This window comes from Macaca fascicularis, chromosome 11 (genome assembly GCF_037993035.2).
Source record: "Macaca fascicularis isolate 582-1 chromosome 11, T2T-MFA8v1.1".
Lineage (NCBI taxonomy): Eukaryota > Metazoa > Chordata > Mammalia > Primates > Cercopithecidae > Macaca > Macaca fascicularis.
The window spans coordinates 18,831,331-18,852,065 of NC_088385.1; the positions used below are offsets into that span (position 1 = coordinate 18,831,331).

At 38.9% G+C, this 20,735-nt stretch overlaps 1 protein-coding gene and 1 long non-coding RNA gene across 5 annotated transcripts in view; one reads left to right on the forward strand and one right to left on the reverse strand.

Moving 5' to 3' along the window:
- LOC135966177 (uncharacterized) overlaps window positions 1-20,735 on the reverse strand; it is a 151,456-nt gene that overhangs the window by 111,931 nt on the left and 18,790 nt on the right. The window lies entirely within an intron of this gene.
- DERA (deoxyribose-phosphate aldolase) overlaps window positions 1-20,735 on the forward strand; it is a 129,018-nt gene that overhangs the window by 103,988 nt on the left and 4,295 nt on the right. For all 4 annotated transcript variants that reach the window (XR_010579300.2, XM_074006328.1, XM_005570251.5 and 1 more), the window contains one exon: window positions 20,338-20,450. Coding sequence is in view for 3 of the 4 variants with exons in the window: in XM_074006328.1 (XP_073862429.1) it covers window positions 20,338-20,450 (113 nt within the window). In the remaining variant the exon portion in view is untranslated. The remainder of the gene's footprint in view (window positions 1-20,337; window positions 20,451-20,735) is intronic.

Sequence of the window (20,735 nt, forward strand, 5' to 3'; positions counted from 1 at the left end):
TATAAGTTCAGGGAAAAGAGTAAAGGTACAAATTGATACATGTTTTGTCATTTGTCAGCTAATGATACTTTTCCTTGTAGTTACTTTTACTAGGCAGTTTTTCTTTTTTCCTCATTTCTCCCTCATGAACTCACTTGCTTTGTTCCTTTTGTTAAATTGAGATATAGTTTATGTACAATAAAGTTTACCCTTTAAAGTGGTTATGGTGAACCCCCTTCAAGCGTTTTTAGCATTCTCACAAAGTTATGCAGCCATCTCTTTGCCCCTTTTCTCACATGGGTAACCAATTATCCTTGGATCATGTAAGCATGTCTTTGTGGAATCATAGTCTCCAGATTTAGTATTAGTATCACATTGGTATCTCCAAAGCAGCTTTGTGCATCCATATTTACTCTGGCGAGTGCTTCAACCATAACACTGGATCTTTATTATATTGCCCCAAACCAGAGCCCTTTGTTTTAATTATAAATCTTCTAGGGCTCCCTTAACATAACTCTCCTTCCTTGACAGCCATACTCAGAAAATGGGAGGGGAAGGGGAGAAGGGCAGCAATATTTTGGAGAACCCATATTTGAATTGTTCTCTATGTAGATATTTAAAAACATCCTCAGGAGAACTAATACAATATGAAAAGTTAGAGAAGTGGTCTTGTTTAATCTTTCAAACAACTGTAAGGTTTGGGGTTTTAACACATTTGAAAAAAATAAAGGGATTATTTAATTCAAGTGTTTACAAGTTGGGTGTAGTGGCTCATGTCTGTAATTCTAGCATTTTGAGACGCCGAGGTGGGCAGATTGCTTGAGCTCAGGAGTTGGAAACCAGACTGGACAACATGGTGAAACCCCATCTCTACAAAAAATACAAAAAAAATTAGCTGGCCTGGTGATGTACACCTGTAGTCCCGGCTACTTGGAGGGCTGAGGCAAGAGGACCTCTTGAACCCAGGAGGTCAAGGCTGCAGTGAACCATGATTGTACCACTGCACTCCAGCCTGAGTGACAGAGTGAGACCCTGTCTCAAAAAAAAAAAAAAAAAAAAAAGATTAATCAGCTGAAACCCACTCTAAAATAGAAATTATGTACTTTGATTAGTAACTCATTTCCAGCATTACTACAGTTCTGAGGTTCATTTTGAACACCCTAAGTTTTAAAAGTGAAAGGTAACATCTGACTTATTGGCCATAACTCAAGGACTCTTGTTTGGATCAGGTGAGTCTACCACATATTTTGAAGGGTTTGCATAATTATGCAGAATCTTCTCATCAGTCACCAAGGATTATACAATCAGAGTCCCCACTTTGCATTCCACTTAAATCATACTGTTTTCCATTATTTTAAAAGTTGCAACTTTATTTTTATTGAGGGGAAGGCAACCGGAAGAAATGTGGTTATCATAAGATAGTCTTTCCCTTGGGGCATTGGAGATATTTTCCAACCCTAAAATTGTGATTTCTTTCTGACCGCCATTATGCTTGAACAAGTGTCATTGCTTAATTATCGTGTTCTATTGCATTGCTAACGTGATGGACTGGATGGACAGAGAATGACTCTATAGCTCACTATTCAGATTGGAAGAAAGCACTGGAAAGAGCAGGTGTTTGAATTTTTCAGTTTTCTTCTTATGCTTTTCTTTCTCTCTTTCTCTTTGCCCCCTTTCTCACATGGGTAGCTAATTATCCTTGGATCATGTAAGCATGTCTTTGTGGAATCATAGTCTCCAGATTTAGTATTAGCATCACATTGGTACCTCCAGAGGGGCTTTCTGCTTCCATATTTATTCTGGCCAGTGCTTCAGCCATAACATTGCATCTTTATTATATTGCCTCAAATTATTTCCAAACCTATGTTGAACAAAAGAATACAACATTGAAGACTCTTTTAATTTGAGGGCTCATATCTTGGTATACCCTGTTTATTTTTTTTTAAAGTGTCCCATCGCAGATTGCAAGTAAAAATTGTGTCAGAATTACCATTCGAAACTCTCTAACTTTAATCGGTAATTTCTTAGAGAGCGATAGAAAACATGGTGCTAATGAATAATGTACCCAGAAGCTCTTATTATAGGGTTGGCATGAATTCCACTTAATGACAAGCTTTCTCAAGCAGCAGTTGATTTAAAATCCTATTTTTCATTAGTAAAGTATAAAATGTTAATAATACCTTCCACTGTGCTGTTCTTTTGTAGCATAGTAGCATATATCTTCCCTGTTCACCATGGACTCTTTTAAAGATCTTACTAGTAACTTCCTATATCATAAATAAGATTTGTTCAAGAAATAAAAATGTGTGTTTTCCCATTGTTAGCTATATGTTTTTCTAATAATCACATCTGAAGCTTATTATACGGTAATAGCCTTAAGATATTATTTTTTTAAATGTACTACTTTGGTCTTAATACTAGTTTTTAATCTCTTCTTGTTTCTATGAAGTCTGAATGAGATTTTCAAAATTGAATAATAATTTGATCCGTTAATCTTTTGAAGCTAGTAATTTTATTTTCCTCTCTTTACAGTCTCTGAGGTTCGCAAATGAATAGAGCTTCATTACCGCAGTCTGCATTTAATAACCATTATCCATTATCTTGTAATTAAGACTCCCTGTAACGAATCATGAGGACAATGCAAAAATACATAGTACATTTCTTTAATGAACTGGAAAATGTTCATCTTGTTCTATTTAGTAATGAGTTGCTGAATAGTCATTAAATCCACTGGAGAATAGAGCTAGATGGATTTTGAAGACTGTCTTGAGTTTGTGGTTAATCTATTAGAATTAAAATTTCATCTTCTATTTTTATCAACAGCTGATTAGAAGTCATTCTGTTTGACCAAATTGATTAGAAGACCATATACAAGGGCAGCTGTTGTTTAATGAAAGTTTTTAATGAAACTGTACCATGGAGACTTGTAATTACAGGCCTTAGAAAAGCTTTGAGTTGCCTTAGACCACAAAAATAGTATTGTGCTAAAGATTTCAAATTAGGAAAATAAAAAAATATGATTTAATATGATAGTATAAATTTATTATTAATTTTAATTTCAACTAATCACAGTTGAATATTAGTCTACTTAATGTGTTTCTTTTGACTTTTTCAGTCCTTTCATCTCTTAGTTTAGTCATTTAGATGAAATTATGGGCACTGATGAAAGAACATTTATAGGGATAGCTATTGTAATTTGAGATATTTTCTCATAAGGTTTTTTTCCCCAAGCTGAGCAGAGGTAAGCTTGGCTAATGTTAGATTTACGTGAGCTCTGAAGAGAGTCTGTAGTGCTGTGTGGTGTTGGTAATTCAAAATGTAGCATTTATTTCTCTAAAGTAATTTTGTTTTAGCAGAAGGGCAAAGGAAGCAATATTAAAATGAGAAGTAAAACAAAAGTGTGTCCTACTTAGTCCCATTGGAAAATCCATTTTTCTTTTGACAGTAGTAAAGTACTAATGTACTTTCTAAAATATTTTGTGTAATTAAAGCTAGATCTTATTCCTCTCTTAAAAAATAGCCAGTGTCTGCATGCCTGAACTATTTTTAGTGTCTTGTGGTCTCTGGCTCTCAATTGTCCTTTCTCAACACATCCAATACAGACACTAAATTTAGCATCTTAAAACTAGTGTCAGACCTCACGTTACCTAAAGGACAGAGCCCAATGTCTGTAGGTTCAAAGCTGTCTATAATATTTTCCTAAGGGATATTTACAGTCACATCTTCTAAAATGTACATTCATATGTCTATGTATATGCCCATCCTCCCACCTCACCTCCAACACAGACTTCTTAGATGTATTCATTCATTATTGTTCGGTATGCCTTAAACTTTCTTTGCTTTTGGTGTTTCTTCTTATGGTGGTGGTCTTCCACATGTGCCCTCTCATCTTTAAATTTTCTCTCCTTCAAGCCCTGTACCACATTCCTTCTGTTCCATGAAGCCTTCCCGTATTATTCTAGCTAAAGTTATTTCTCTGATCCTTTGTAATTCTTATTGATCATAATACTTACTGGGCATATGATATAGTTTGGATTTTTGTCCCGTCCAACTCACATGTTGAAATGTGATTCCCAATGTTAGAGGTGGGGCCTCGTGGGAGGGGATTGGATCATGGGGGTGGATCCTTCATGAATGGCTTTAGCACCATCCATTTTGGTGATGAGTGAGTTCTTGCTCTGAGTTCACATGAGATCTGTTTTTTTAAAAGAGTGTGACACCTCCCTCCATCTCACTCCCACTCTCACCATCTGACATGCCTGCTCTCTTTGCTTTCTGCTGCGATTGTAAGCTTCCTAGGACCCTCACTAGGAGCAGATCCCAGCACCACACTTCCTGTACAGTCTGTAGAATTGTGAGCCAATTAAACCTCTTTTCTTTATAAATTACCCAGTGTATTAGTCCACAGGCTGTAGAGGAAGCATGGCTGGGGAGGCCTCAGGAAACTTTTAGTCATGGTGGAAGGGGAAGCAGGCATGTCTTAAATGACTGGAGCAGGAAGAAGAGAGAGTGGGGGAGGTGCTATACACTTTTAAACAACCAGATCTCACAGTAACTCACTATCACGAGAATAGCACCAAAGGGGAAATCTAGCCCCATGATCCAATCTCTTCCTACCAGAGACACCTGAACATTGGGGGGTTACAATTTGACATCAGATTTGGGCAGGGACACAGACTTAAACCATATCACTCAGCCTCAGATATTCCTTTGTAGCAATGCAAGAATGGACTAACACAGAAAACGGGTACCAGGAGTGGTGTGTTGCTATAAAGATAGCTGAAAATGTGGAAGCAGCTTTGGGACTGGGTAATGGAGAGGTTGGAAGAGTTTGGAGGGCTCAGAAAAAGACAGGAAGATAAGTTTGAAACTTATCAGAGACTGGTTAAATGGTGTGACAGAATGCTGGCAGAAATATGGACAGTGAAGTCAAGGCTGAGGAGGTCTCAGATGGAAATGAAGAAGTTATTGGGAACTGGAATGAAGGTCACCCCTGTTATGTCCTAGTGAAGAACTTGGCTGCATTATGTTCATGCCCTAGGGATCTGTGGAAATTTGACTTTAAGGGTGATGAACTAGGGTATCTGGAGGAAGAAATTTCTAAGCAGCAAGGCATTCATGATGTGGCCTGGATACTTCTAACAGCCTACAGTCACATGCAGGAGCAAAGGAATGACTTACTGTGAAACCTTATATTTAAAAGGGAAGCAGAGTATAAAAGTTGGGAAAATTTGCAGCCTTTCCCTGTGGTAGAGAAGGAATTCAAGCTATGGAGCAACCACTTGCTAGAGAGATTAGCTTGACTAAAAGGGAGCCAAGTGCTCATATATAAGACAGTGGGGAAAAGCCTTGAAGGCATTTCAGAGGTCTTCAAAGCAGCCCCTGCCATCACAGGCCCAGAGGCCTAGGAGGAAAGAATGGTTTTAGGGGACAGGCCCAGAGCTCCACTGCCTTGCACAGCCTCAGGATGCTGCCACCAGAATCCTGGAAGCTCTAGCTCCAGCCTCAACTGAAAGGACAACTGATACAGCTCAGGCTGCTGCTGTGGAGGGTACAAGCTGTAAGCCTTGCTGGCTTCCATGTGATGTTAAGCCGGGAGGTGCATGGAGTGCAAGAGTGAAGGGGGTCTGGCAGCTTCCATGCAGATTTCAGAGGATGTGTCAGAAAGACTGGGTACCCAGGCAGGAATTCTCTACTAAGGCAGTGCTGAAGGGAAATGTAGGGTGGGAGCCCACACACAGAGTCTCCACTGCAGCACTGTCTTAGTGGAATTGTGGGAAGGGGGCTGCCACTCTCCAAACCCAGAATGGTAGAGCCACCAGCAGCTTGCAACTACCACATGGAAAAGCCACAGAGCAGAGCTTTCTAAGGCCTTAGGAGCCCACCCCTTTCACCAGTGTGCCCTGGATGCAGGACATGGAGTCAAAGGAGATTATTTTGGAGCTTTAAGATTTAATGACTGCCCTGCTGGGTTGGGGCTTGCATGGGGCCTGTAGCCCCTCCCTCTCTTTTTTGGCTGATTTCTCCCTTTGGGAATAGTAATGTTTACCCAGCGCCTGTGCCACTGTTGTATCTTAGAAGTAAATAACTTGGTTTTGATCTCACAGGCTCATAGGTGGAAGGAACTCATCTCCAGATAAGACTTTGGGCTTTAGACTTTGGCATTTTTGAGCTAAGACTGGAACAAGTTAAGACTTTGCAGAACTATTGACAGGGTATTATTGTGTTTTGCAATGTGGGAAGGACATGAGACTTGAGAGGCCAGATGCAGAATGATACAGTTTGGATGTTTGTCCCTTCCCAATCTCTTGTTAAAATGTAATCCCCAATATTGGAGGCAGGGCCTGACGGAAGGTGTTTGGATCATGGTAGTAGATCCCTCATGAATGTCTTAGCACCATCCCCTTGGTGATGAATGACTTCTCACAAGATCTAGTTGTTTAAAAAGAACGATCTCTCTCTCTTGCTTCTGCTCTTGCCATGTGACATGTGTGCTCCCTCTTTGTCTTCTGCCATGATCGTAGGCTTCCCAAGGGCCCTTACCAGGAGCCAGTCCTGATACCACACTTCTTGTACAGCCTGAAGAACTGTGAGCCAATTAAAGTTCTTTTCTTTATAAATTACCCAGCCTCTCAGGTATTCCTTTATAGCAATGCAAGAATGGACTAACACAGCATATGTTCAGAACAGCTTAAGGACCAGATATATTCTTATTTCCACCCACACCTAATCTCTAGACAATAAAGGCTTGGCTTGATACTTAAGGACTTCCAGTTTCAGCTTTAACATATAAAGAGCTTGGAAGTTGTCACTCCTGTCCTTAGAGCAAGAAAAAGCAGAATTAACTGAAAATTAGTGACTTTTCTCAGACCCATCAAAGACCTGAGGTCACAAGGTAGGATATTTTATAATGATGAGGGGGTCATTTCTCCAAGAAGACGTAACAATCCTAAATATGCATCTAACAATAGAGCATCCAAATATGGGGCAAAAATTTGATAGAACTGCAAAAAAGAAATAAACAAATCTACTATTGTAGCTGGAAACTTCAAAACTCCTCTTTTAGTCACTGATAGCCAAAGCAGGCAGAATAACAGCAAAGATATAGTTGACCTGAACAGCACTGTCACTCAATATGATCAAATTAACATTTATAGAAAACTTCATCCAACAACAGCAGAATACATATTCAAGTTCACATGGAACATTAACCAAGATAGACCACATTCTGGTCCATAAAACACACCTTAACAGATTTAAAAGTCTGAAAACCACACAAAGTATGTTATCAGACCACAATGGAACTAAACTAGAAATCAATAGCAGAGAGTTAGCTGAAAGATCCCCAAATGTTTGGAAATTAAACAACACACTCCTAAATAACATATGGGTCAAATAAGTCTCAAGAGAAATTTTAAAATACTTTGACCCAAATGAAAATAAAAATACACCACCAAAATTTGTAGGATGTTCCAAAAGCACTGCTTAGAAAGAAATGTATGGCATTAGATGCATATATTAGAAAAGAATAATCTAAAGTCAGTATGCAAGCTTTCATCTTAGGAGGGTAGAAAAAGAAGAGCAATTTAAGCCTAAAGCAAACAGGAGAAATAGAAAGGAGAACAGAAATGATGAAATTGAAAACAAAAACAACAGAGAAATTTTTTTTTTTTTTAATATCCTAAAAGCTACTTTTTTTTTTTTGGTTTGTTTTTTGTTTTTTGCCATAAGATTGGTAAACAGCTAGCTAGGCTAATCAAGATTAAAAGAGAAAAGACATAAATTACCCATATCGGAAATGAAAGAAGGGTCATCTCCTCTTCCCATGAATATTAAAAGGATAATAAAGGAGTGTATGAACAGCTTCATTTTCACAAATTTGATAACTTAGGTGAAATGGATCAATCCTCAAAAGGCGTAAACAACCAAAACTTACAAGGAAAAATAGATAGTCTGAATAGGTCTTTATCTATTAAAGAAATTATTTAAATTAAATTTAATTTCTTTTATAAAGTAATGAATGTGACTTTTACATAAATTATACATATATTTACACATTTATGTAAATATATAAAATATTTTAATTATATGATAAAAATTATTTAAAAATTTAACAGATTACTAAAAACTATTTATAACCTTCCAAAAGAAAGCACCAGCTCTAGATGGCTTCATTGGTGAATTCTGCCAAACATTTAAAGAAGATATAATACCAGTCTTCCACAATCTCTTCCAGAAAATAGAAGAGAAATAGAAAGGAGAAATAGAAATAGAAAGAATGAGTGAGACCATTACTCATTCTGTGAGACCATTACTCCAAAACCAGATAAAGATATTGCCAGAAAGAAAACCTATAGATGAACATCTTTAATGAACATAGATACAAAAATCCTTAACAAAATATTAGCAAAATGAGTCCAACAATGTATAAAAATAATTATATGCCACAACCAAGTGGGATTTATTCCAAGTATGCAAGTCTGGTTCTCAACATAATATAATCCATATCAGTAAGCCAAAGAAGAAAACTCATATGATCATATCAATTGATACTGAAAAGGCATCTGACAAATTCCAACACCCATTTATAAGAAAGACTCAGCAAACTAGAAATAGAGGGAAATATCTTCAACTTAATAAAGAACATCTGCAAACAAACCTCAGCCAACATACTTGATATTAAGAAACTTCATGCTTTCCTGCTAAGATCCTTCTAAGGACAAGGCACGGATATTCTCTCTTACCACTGCTGTTCAACATTGTACTGGAAGTCCTAGCTAGACAAGAAAAGGAAATAAGATGTGTACAGATCAGGAAGTTTGGTAGGCTAATCATGAGTCCTGAAGATAGGTTGACATCCTAATCACTGAAACCTGTGAATGTTACCTTCTTTGGAAAAAAGAGCTATTGCAGGTGTGATTGATTTAAAGGTCTTGTGGTGAAATGATCATTCTGGATTATCCATATGGTCCCTAGATGGCATCATGACAAGTGTAAAAAGAAAGACACAGAGGGAGGTTAGACTTATAAACAAAAGGCTATATGAAGACAAAAGCAGAAATTGGAGTGATGCAGCTGAGAAATGGTGAAAGCCATTAGAAGAGGCGGGGACAGATTCTCCCTAGAGTCTCCACAGAGAGTATGGCTCTGCTGGCACTTTTATTTTGGACTTCAGGCCTCCAGAATGGTGAGAGAATGCATTTCTCTTGTTTTGAGCCACCAAGTTTGTGATCACTTCTTACAACAACCATAAGAAACGGGTATGAGAAGAAAGATATAAAACTGTCTTTGTTTACAAACAATATGATTGTAGAAAATCCCCCCAAATCAACAAACTCCTGAAATTGCTGAATGAGTTTTCCAAGGTTACACAATACAAGGTTAATATGCAAAATTCCATTGCCTTCCTGTCTACCAGCAATATACAGTTGGAATTTGAAATTTAGAAAACTATTTGCAAAAGCACCCGGTATCCATGGATTCCACATATTTACAGATATGTGTATATAAATGGGTTAATATGCACATATATTTCCCTGTGCAGTCAACTGAGAGAGCTAAAAGCAAGAACACTAGAGCAGCAATGAGCACAACTAGCACCCATATAGTAGTTTCCAATACTATTCTGCAGTAAAAGGAGCCAGGGCTCATTGGAGAAATGACTTATACCAGGACTGGTGCAGAAACCACACAAGATAAGCCCTGAGCATCTTGTAGTCTCAGAAAGTAAGTGCTTAAAAGACAGAAAAATCCACATGATGCAAAGGGATACAGGAAGCAACTGAAAGAGCTCCCCAGTGGCCAAAGCTGGAACTGTGTGTACAGTAAAGTAAATAAAGTAGTGTGGGATTATAACCCAAGTGTACAATAAATATCTTCAAGTCTATACTGATATTAAGTAAATTATTGTAAATTTTAAAGTGGAGAAGACACAAATCTTCCCATATAAAAAATTCCAGGCTGCAGGTTCCAAGATGGCTGAATAGGAACAGCTCCAGTCTACAGCTCCCAGTGTGAGCGACGCAGAAGATGGGTGATTTCTGCGTTTCCAAGTGAGGTACTGGGTTCATCTCACTGGGACTTGTCAGACAGTGGGTGCAGCCCATGGAGTGTGAGCTGAAGCGGGAAGGGGCATCACCTCACCCGGGAAGCGCAAAGGGTCAGAGAATTCCCTTTCCTAGCCAAGGGAAGCCATGACAGATGGTACCTGGAAAATCAGGACACTCCCACCATAATACTATGCTTTTCTAACAGTCTTAGCAAACGGCACACCAGGACGTTATATCCCATGCCTGGCTCGGAGAGTCCCACGCCTATGGAGCCTTGCTCACTGCTAGCACAGCAGTCCAAGATCGAACTGCAAGGCAGCAGCAAGGCTGGGGTGGGGGGCATCCACCATTGCTGAGGCTTGAGTAGGTAAACAAAGCGGCCAGGAAGCTCAAACTGGGTGGAGCCCACTGCAGCTCAGGGAGGCCTGCCTGCCTCTGTAGACTCTACCTCTGGGGGCAAGGCATAGCTGAACAAAAGGCAGCAGAAACTTCTGCAGACTTAAACATCCCTGTCTGACAGCTTTGAAGAGAATAGTGGTTCTCCCAGCATGGAGTTTGAAATCTGAGAACGGACAGACTGCCTTCTCAAGTGGGTCCCTGATCCTCGAGTAGCCTAACTGGGAGACACCTCCCATAGGGGCCGACTGACACCTCATACAGCCGGGTGCACTTCTGAGACGAAGCTTCCAGAAGAAGGATCAGGCAGCAACATTTGCTGTTTTGCAATATTTGCTGTTCTGCAGCCTCTGCTGGTGACACCCAGGCATACAGGGTCTGGAGTGGACCTCCAGCAAACTCCAACAGACCTGCAGCTGAGGGTCCTGACTGTTAGAAGGGAAATCTAACAAACATAAAGGACATCCACACCAAAACCCTATCTCTAGGTCACCATCATCAAAGACCAAAGGTAGATAAAAACCACAAAGATGGGGAGAAAACACAGCAGAAAAAGCTGAAAATTCCAAAAATCAGAGTGCCTCTTCTCCTCCAAAGCAATGCAGCTCCTCGCCAGCAACAGAACAGCTGGATGGAGAATGACTTTGACGAGTTGACAGAAGTAGGCCTCAGAAGATCAGTAATGGCAAACTTCTTCGACCTAAAGGAGGATGTTTGAACCCAGAGCGAAGAAACTAAAAACCTTGAAAAAAGATCAGATGAATGGCTAACTAGAATAAACACCATAGAGAAGAACTTAAATGACCTGATGGAGCTGAAAGCCATGGCACGAGAACTGTGTGACACATGCACAAGCTTCAGTAGCCGATTCAATCAAGTGGAAGAAAGTGTATCAGTGATTGAAAATCAAAGGAATGAAATGAAGTGAGAAGAGAAGTTTAGAGAAGGAAGAGTAAAAAGAAACGAACAAAATCTTCAAGAAATATAGGACTACGTGAAAAGACCAAATCTACGTCTGATTGGTGTACCTGAAAGTGATGGGAAGAATGGAACCAAGTTGGAAAACACACTTCAGGATATTATCCAGAACTTCCCCAACCTAGTAAGGCAGGCCAACATTCAAATTCAGGAAATACAGAGAACGCCACAAAGTTGCTCAAGAAGAGCAACTCCAAGACACATAATTGTCAGATTCACCAAAGTTGAAATGAAGGAAAAATGTTAAGGGCAGCCAGAGAGAAAGGTCGGGTTACCCACAAAGGGAAGCCCATCAGACTAACAGCAGATGTCTCAGTAGAAATTCTACAAGCCAGAAGAGAGTGGGGGCCAATAGTCAACATTCTTAAAGTAAAGAATTTTCAACCCAGAATTTCATATCCAGCCAAACTAAGGTTCATAAGTGAAGGAGAAATAAAATCGTTTACAGACAAGCAAATGCTGAGAGATTTTGTCACCACCAGACCTGCCTTACAAGAGTTTCTGAAGGAAGCACTAAACATGGAAAGGAACAACTGGTACGAGCCACTGCAAAAACATGCCAAATAGTAAATACCATCAATGCTAGGAAGAAACTGTACCAACTAATGAGGAAAATAACCAGCTGACATCATAATGACAGTATCAAATTCACACATAACAATATTAACCTTAAATGTAAATGGGCTAAATACTCCAATTAAGAGACACAGACTGGCAAATTGGATAAAGAATCAAGACCCATCAGTGTGCTGTATTCAGGAGACCCATCTCATGTGCAGAGACAAACATAGGCTTAAAATAAAGGGATGGAGGAAGATCTACCAGGCAAATGGGGGAAAAAAAAATAAGCAGGGCTTGCAATCCTAGTCTCTGATAAAACAGACTTTAAACAAACAAAGAACAAAAGAGACAAGGCCATTACATAATAATAAAGGGATCAATTCAACAAGAAGAGCTAACTATCCTAAATATATATGCACCCAATACAGGAGCACCCAGATTCATAAAGCAAGTCCTTAGAGACCTACAAAGAGACTTAGACTCCCATGCAATAACAATGGGAGTCTTTAACACCCCAGTGTCAACATTAGACAGATCAATGAGACAGAAGGTTAACAAGGATATCCAGGAATTGAACTCAGCTCTGCACCAAGCAGACCTAATAGACATCTACAGAACTCTCCACCCCAAATCAACAGAATATACATTTTTCTCAGCACCACATCGCACTTATTCCAAAATTGACCACATAGTTGGAAGTAAAGCACTCCTCAGCAAATGTAAAAGAGCAGAAACTATAACAAACTCTCTGCCAGACCACAGTGCAATCAAATTAGAACTCAGCATTAAGAAACTCACTCATAAGCGCACAACTACATGGAAACTGAACAACTTGCTCCTGAATGACTACTGGATACATAATGAAATGAAGGCAGAAATAAACATGTTCTTTGAAACCAATGAGAACAAAGACACAACGTACCAGAATCTCTGGGACACATTTAAAGCAATGTGTAGAAGGAAATTTATAGCACTAAATGCCCACAAGAGAAAGCAGGAAAGAACTAAAATCGACATTAAAATTAAAAGTTCTTTTAATTTAACAGAAATTAAAAGAACCAGAGAAGCAAGAGCACACATATTGAAAAGCTAGCAAAAGGCAAGAAATAACTAAGATCAGAGCAGAGCTGAAGAAGATAGAGACACATAAAAACCCTTCAAAAAATCTGTGAATCCAGGAGCTGGTGTTTTGAAAAGATCAACAAAATTGATAGACCGCTAGCAAGACTAATAAAGAAGAAAAGAGAGAAGACTCAAATAGACACAATAAAAAACGATAAAGGGGATATCACCACCGATCCCACAGAAATACAAACTACCATCAGAGAATTTTGTAAACACCTCTATGCAAATAAAGTAGAAAATCTAGAAGAAATGGGTAAATTCCTGGACACATACACCTTCCAAGACTAAGCCCAGAGAACGTTGAATCCCTGAATAGACCAATAACAGCCTGTGAAATTGAGGCAATAATTAATAGCCTACCAACCAAAAAATGTCCAGGACTAGACGGATTCACAGCCGAATTCTACCAGAGGTATGAGGAGGAGTTGGTACCATTCCTTCTAAAACTATTCCAATCAATAGAAAAAGAGCGAATCCTCCCTAACTCATTTTATGAGGCCAACATCATCCTGATACCAAAGCCTGGCAGAGACACAACAACAACAAAAAAGATAATTTTAGACCAATATCCCTGACGAACATTAATGCAAAAATCCTCAGTAAAATACTGGCAAACTGAATCCGGCAGCACTTCAAAAAGCTTATCCACCATGATCAAGTGGGCTTCATCCCTGGGATGCAACGCTGGTTCAACATACACAAATCAATAAACATAATCCAGCATATAAACAGAACCCAAGACAAAAACCACATGATTACCTCAATAGATGCAGAAAAGGCCTTTGACAAAATTCAACAGCCCTTCGTGCTAAAAATTCTCAATAAATTAGGTATTGATGGGACATATCTTGAAGCAATAAGAGCTATTTATGACAAACCAACACCAATATCATACTGAATGGGCAAAAACTGGAAGCATTCCCTTTGAAAACTGGCACAAGACAGGGATGCCCTCTCTCACCACTCCTATTCAACATAGTGTTGGACACTCTGGCCAGGGCGTCAGGCAGGAGAAAGAAATAACTGGTATTCAATTAGGAAAAGAGGAAGTCAAATTGTCCCTGTTTGCAGTTGACATGATTGTATATTTAGAAAACCCCATCGTCTCAGCCCCAAATATCCTTAAGCTGATAAGCAACTTCAGCAAAGTCTCAGGATACAAAATCAATGTGCAAAAATCACAAGCATTGTTATACACCAATAACAGACAAACAGAGATCCAAATCATGAGTTAACTCCCATTCACAGTTGTTTCAGAGAATAAAATACCTAAGAATCCAACTTACAAGGGATATATAGGACCCAAAAAAAGAGGACACAAACAAATGGAAGAACATTCCATGCTTATGGATGGGAAGAATCAATATTGTGGAAATGGCCATACTGCCCAAGGTAATTTATAGATCCAATGCCATCCCCATGAAGCTACCAATGACTTTCTTCACAGAGTTGGAAAAAACTACTTTAAAGTTCACATGGAACCAAAAAAGAGCCTGCATTGCCAAGGCAATCCTAAGCCAAAGAACAAAGCTGGAGGCATCATGCTACCTGACTTCAAACTATACTACAAGGCTACAGTAACCAAAACAGCATGGTACTGGTACCAAAACAGAGATATAGACCAATGGAACTGAACAGAGCCCTCAGAAATAATACCACACATCTACAACGATCTGATCTTCAACAAACCTGACAAAAACAAGCAATGGAGAAAGGATTCCCGGTTTATTAAATGTTGATGGGAAAACTGGCTAGCCATATGTAGAAAGCTGAAACTGGATCCCTTCCTTACACTTTATACAAAAATTAATTCAAGATGGATTAAAAACTTAAATGTTAGACCTAAAACCATAAAAACCCTGAAGAAAACCTAGGCAATTCCATTCAGGACATAGGCATGGGCAAGGACTTTATGACTAAAGCACCAAAAGCAATGGCAACAAAAGCCAAAATTGACAAATGGGATCTAATTAAACTAAAGAGCTTCTGCACAGCAAAAGAAACTACCATCAGAGTGAACAGGCAACCTACAGAATGGGAGAAAATTTTTGCAATTTACTCATCTGACAAAGGGCTGCAAAGAACTTAAACAAATTTACAAGAAAAAATTAACCCCATCAAAAAGTGGGCAGACACTTCTCAGAAGAAGACATTTATGCAGCCAACAGACATATGAAAAAATGCTCATCATTACTGGTCATCAGAGAAATGCAAACCGAAACCACAAGGAGATACCATCACATACCAGTTAGAATGGTGATCATTAAAAAGTCAGGAAACAACAGGTGCTGGAGAGGATGTGGAGAAATAGGAACAGTTTTACACTGTTGGTGGGACTATAAACCAGTTCAACCATTGTGGAGGACAGTGTGGCGATTCCTCAAGGATTTAGAACTAGAAATACCATTTGACCCAGGCATCCCACTACTGGGTATATACCCAGAGGATTATAAGTCATGCTGCTATGGAGACACATGCACACGTATGTTTATTGTGGCACTATTCGCAATAGCAAAGAGGACAGACTGAATTAAGAAAATGTGGCACATGTACACCATGGAATACTATGCAGCCATAAAAAAGGATGAGTTCATGTCCTTTGTAGGGATGTGGATGAAGCTGGAAACCATTATTCTGAGCAAACTATCAGAAGGACAGAAAGCCAAACACCACATATTCTCACTCATTGGTGGGAATTGAACAATAAGAACACTTGGACACAGGGTGGGGAACATCACACACCAGGACCTGTCGTAGGGTGGGGGGTGGGGGGAGGGGGGAGGGATAACATTAGGAGAAATACCTAATGTAAATGACGAGTTTATGGGTGTAGCACACCCACATGGCACATGTATACATATGTAACAAATCTGCACACTGTGTACATGTACCCTAGAACTTAAAGTATCAAAAAAAACTTGCCCTGGAATCTCATACCTCAGCATAAAGCATAAAATTTCTATCCATCTTTATGTCAGAACAAAAGTTTGCATCAGCTGTTAATAACACCAGTGAAAAAATATGATTAATAATAATTGATTAAATTGTATCTCTGAAGGGTAAATGCACCTGATAGCAATAACTTAAGCATACCCTTAGAATGACCCTGTATGGCAGACACATCTGAATGTGTGTCCCAAGCTAGGGAGTTTGGGAGTGGCCAACCCAGAAATTATTCCTTGTTTATGAAGAACATCTGAGCCCCTGGCCTGAACCATGGAAGTGAAACACAGGCTGTACATGGGATTGAGGCCCTAAGTTTTGGGTTAAATGGTGAAGGTTGCCAGGTGGAGGTCATTAGGGGAAGGTCTTCAGTGAAAATGCTATATAAACTGCATGCTGTTTGCAAGTGGTTGGAGTGTTCCTGCGCTGCCCAGTGCCACTGGGCCATATGATTATGTTGTCCAGCTCACCAACACTGGACTTTCTCTTCTGTGTGTAAGCCCTTAATAGAACCCCATATCTCCTTTGCTGAAAAAAAAAATTCCAAGTAATTTATGTAGCCAAGCCCCCTCAAGGAGGTGGATTATGACTTCTCACTCCTTAAGTGTGGGATACCCATAATGACTTCTTTTCAAAGAGTACAGTATGAAAATGGGAAAAAAAGATAAGCTTTACAGTGGAGAAACCGAGCCAACACTACCTCAGCCAAATGCTCATGGTCAGCACCAACAGTGGTAAATCATGGTGCTAGTATGTGCCCTTGACATCATGTGATGAACATAGCAGTTTCCCTCTGTGGTCTTCCCAAACCCATAACCTCAGTCCAGTGATGAGAAAAACATTTAACAAATCCCAATTGAGGGACATTCTGCAAAACACTTTGCGGAATGTAAAATGCTGACCAGTACTTTCAGAACTGTCAAGATCATCAAAATAAAATAAGAAGAAGCTAAGAAACTATCACAGCCAAGAGGAATCTATGGAGACATGACAAATGTAGTATGCTAGATGGGATTGGTTATTGAGTCATGCTAAAGAAATCTAAATGAAGTGTGGACTTTGGTTAATAATATATCAGCATTGATTCCTTAATTGTTACAAAATGTACCGTAATTATGTAAGATAGCAATAATAGGGAAAACTGGGTGTTGGGTATTTGGAAACTGTATTATTGCTGTAATTTTTCTGTATATTGAAATTTGTTCTAAAACTAAAAGATTATTTAAAAATAAACTATTTTGTTCTGAGCCAACAGTCCAGTTTTGTTACTGGGACTGAAATGAAACACAAAATTATTTTCCCTTCTTCGTTAGTCAGTTAAAGGTGGAAAATACTGTAGTTTTCTTTTTCTTGGTAGCTGTCTCCATCCATCTAGAAATTATTTATTGAGCTTCTCCTGTGTGTCATGTTCTGAGGATACAGAATAATATAAGAAAGATGCAGCACCTGCCCCTAAACGTCCAGAAAAGGGCATCGACATGCAAATAATGTGTGGGCCACTGTAGCTACTGCTGGGTTACTGTTGCTGCCATAGTAGATCTTCTGCTTTGCTCTCCTTAATATATTAGACAGAGAGTCTCTACTCCGCCCTTCTGAAGGAGTTTGGCTCTTTTGATTAACTTCAGGTGGTGTGGTTTTTAAGAGATCATGCCTTGTTTTTAGATCTCCAAAGGCAGCCTTGGTTTTTTTTTTTTTTTTAATTATTATTTTTTTAGACGGAGTCTCACTCTGTTGCCCAGGCTGGAGTGCAGTAGTGCAATCTCGGCTCACTGCAACCTCTGCCTCCTGGGTTCAAGCAATTCTCCTGCCTCAGCCTCCCAAGCAGCTGGGACTACAGGCACCCGCCACCATGCCCAGCTAATTTTTTGTGTGTTTTTAGTAGAGACGAGGTTTCACTGTGTTGGCCAGGCTGGTCTTGAACTTCTGACCTTGTGATCCGTCAGCCTCGGCCCCGCAAAGTGCTGGGATTACAGTTGTGAGCCACCACGACCAGCCAGTAGCCTTGGTCTTCTGTCTTAATCTTCTCTTCCAATATGCTTAACATAATTTAGGTGATATCCATTATTATACCCAAAAGCCTTCTAGTGAATCAAAAGATGCCACATATTAGAAAAACACATCTTAATATCATTATGGATTCTTTGGGGATGTTTCCCTCACCTTCTTACATCTGTGTGTTGGCTTTAATCTCTTCTTTCTGATTGTCTTATTTCTGATGTTGGAGGCATCAGGCATCAGTTCTATAGTCTGTTCATCATGCATTTATTCATGAACTTAGTGTATGCCTGGCTCAAGGCCTTTACACTTTGTTTTCCTGCTTGTAATGCTGCATCCCCACATTTCCTTCATTCAGTCTGTATTTGGATTTCATTAGTTAGGGATGCTCTTATGATAACTCTTTAAATATAGCTGCCCGTCACCAACTCCACCACTCCCTGTCTCATTACATTGTATTACATTTCTCCATAGAACTTATCTCCACTTGACATTTGTTTCTTTCTTGTCTTTCTCTTCTAGAACACCTGCTCACAAAGGCAGGAACTTTTTGTTCATTGGTTGGTCTATTCCCAGCATCTTTAGCGCAGAGTATGGCACGTGGTAGTACTCAGTAAATATTTTTTGAGCAAATGCATGCATGGTAGTCATGTCTCCAATTTCTCCCAGGCAGCCTGCAGACCCAAAGAAATAAAGGCGTCCAGTGACCTGCTCTGATGCATTGGTGTCCATGGAATTTGTATAGATTGCAGTCCTACCTAAGTCCTTGCTTCATTTCTATTTGTGTAATAATTGACAGTTTTCAGAGTGCTTTCGCATAGATTGTCCCTTTTGATGCTTTGTGTGATCCTATGAAGCAAGTAGGAATTTCTTAGACGTATCGTACAAATGAGGAATTTGTAAGGGGATGGAATTTCAAAGGTAACTATGAGAGCCAGAGCTAGAAACCAGATCTAGTGACTTCTAGCTCATCTGGTGATTACACGGGGTTCACGTTTCATCTCCACCCGTGTCTACATTGGTTTTGAGGGCAAGGTCTTGAATTTTCTGTTTTTCTATTTTTCCATATGCCTTATATACAGTGTGCTGAATAAAGGTGTGTTTCTTTGGGCTTTTTGGCCACTTCAACTTTTATCTTTGATTTCGTTAATGGACTTTGGGAGGATCTTAGAGACTTGTTTTAGGTATGGTGCCACGGATTCCATAGGTTAGGGCCATGAATTTGCACACAAATCACCTAGGAATGTTGGTTATTAGATTCTGATTTAGTTGACCTGGTGTAGTGCCTGAGAGTATGCATATTTAACAGCCTCTGGTAATGCCCATGCTGCTGATACATCTTCCACACTGACTATTTCAGGGCCTTGTAACACGTGAAAGATGTATTCTTTGTTTGACTATCTGACTGTGTGAACCTAGGTAAGTTTATTGGAGACACTGTGATGGATTGTTTAGGCTAGATTACTTTGGTTAAAATCCTGCCTTTCCATTTACTGTGTGATCTCAGGTAAGTTAAGTAACTTTTCTGAGACTCAATTTCCTCATTAAAAGTAGAGATCGTATTACTATGATCTCTATTTTTAGCTCATACAGGTATTGACTGATTGACTGAATTAATATTTGTAAAGCACCTAGATTCATAATGCATGGCACTCAATGAATCTTAACTACTGTGATCATTTCTTTGTCTCCTTGTATTATTCTGTTAAACTACATTAATAGGTTTAAGATACATTCGAAGGAAGGGAAGTTGTTTAAGATATTTGCAAGGTATGAAATAGCATGGTGTCTTTTGTGGAAATGCTAATCTCGGAAGACAGTTCTTTCATTAATGAACAATGCAATAGAAATCAGCTAATGGTGATTTTTCTTGAGCTGTCACAACTGTATACTGTGTACTTTTCATTAAGCAGGAGCAAATTAGGAGAAAATGAGTAGGCACTCCAGTTTTGTAGTAAAATATTATGATGTATAATATTAAGCATAGGGCATAAAATTGTTTTTATTCATCTCAGTTATGTATTAAATGAACCAACTTGATTTTAATTGGCATTGTGGAAATACGGAGGCAAGAGTATCAGAGGTCACTGAGAATATATTTGGTGCCTAATATAGTGATGGTAAGGGGGAAAAAGTATGAACATAATTATTTTAAAGGGAGATTTTGGTTCTAGTTTTTCCAATAATTAATGAAAAAAAACCATTGGATTTCTTCGGGAAAAAATTTACACAACTCATTTCTCCCACTGACTCAAAAGTGTAAAAAAAAAAAATCTTTAATTAACATGAGTTTTTCTTATTTTTGTTTTAGGATCAGATTTTATTAAGACCTCTACTGGAAAAGAAACAGTAAATGCCACCTTCCCAGTAGCTATAGTAATGCTACGGGCCATTAGAGATTTCTTCTGGAAAACTGGAAACAAGGTATATTATTGCCAGCAAATCTTTCTTCAGAGTAAAGATAATGTTATTTATAATACTAGTTACAGCCACAATAACTGTCTTTATATGGAGAAGCTGTGAATGAATTACCTTTGTTAAGATAAATGTTTAATTTACCTTTCATTATAAAAGAACACATTGATGGAGCAAAATTGTGATTAACAGAAAGTGAGTTGTGAGTGTGGGAGTGAGTACGTGTGATCAAGATGTAAACTCACTTTATGTCCTTTTGTTAACCGAAGACAATTTTGTCACTGACAAGAGATT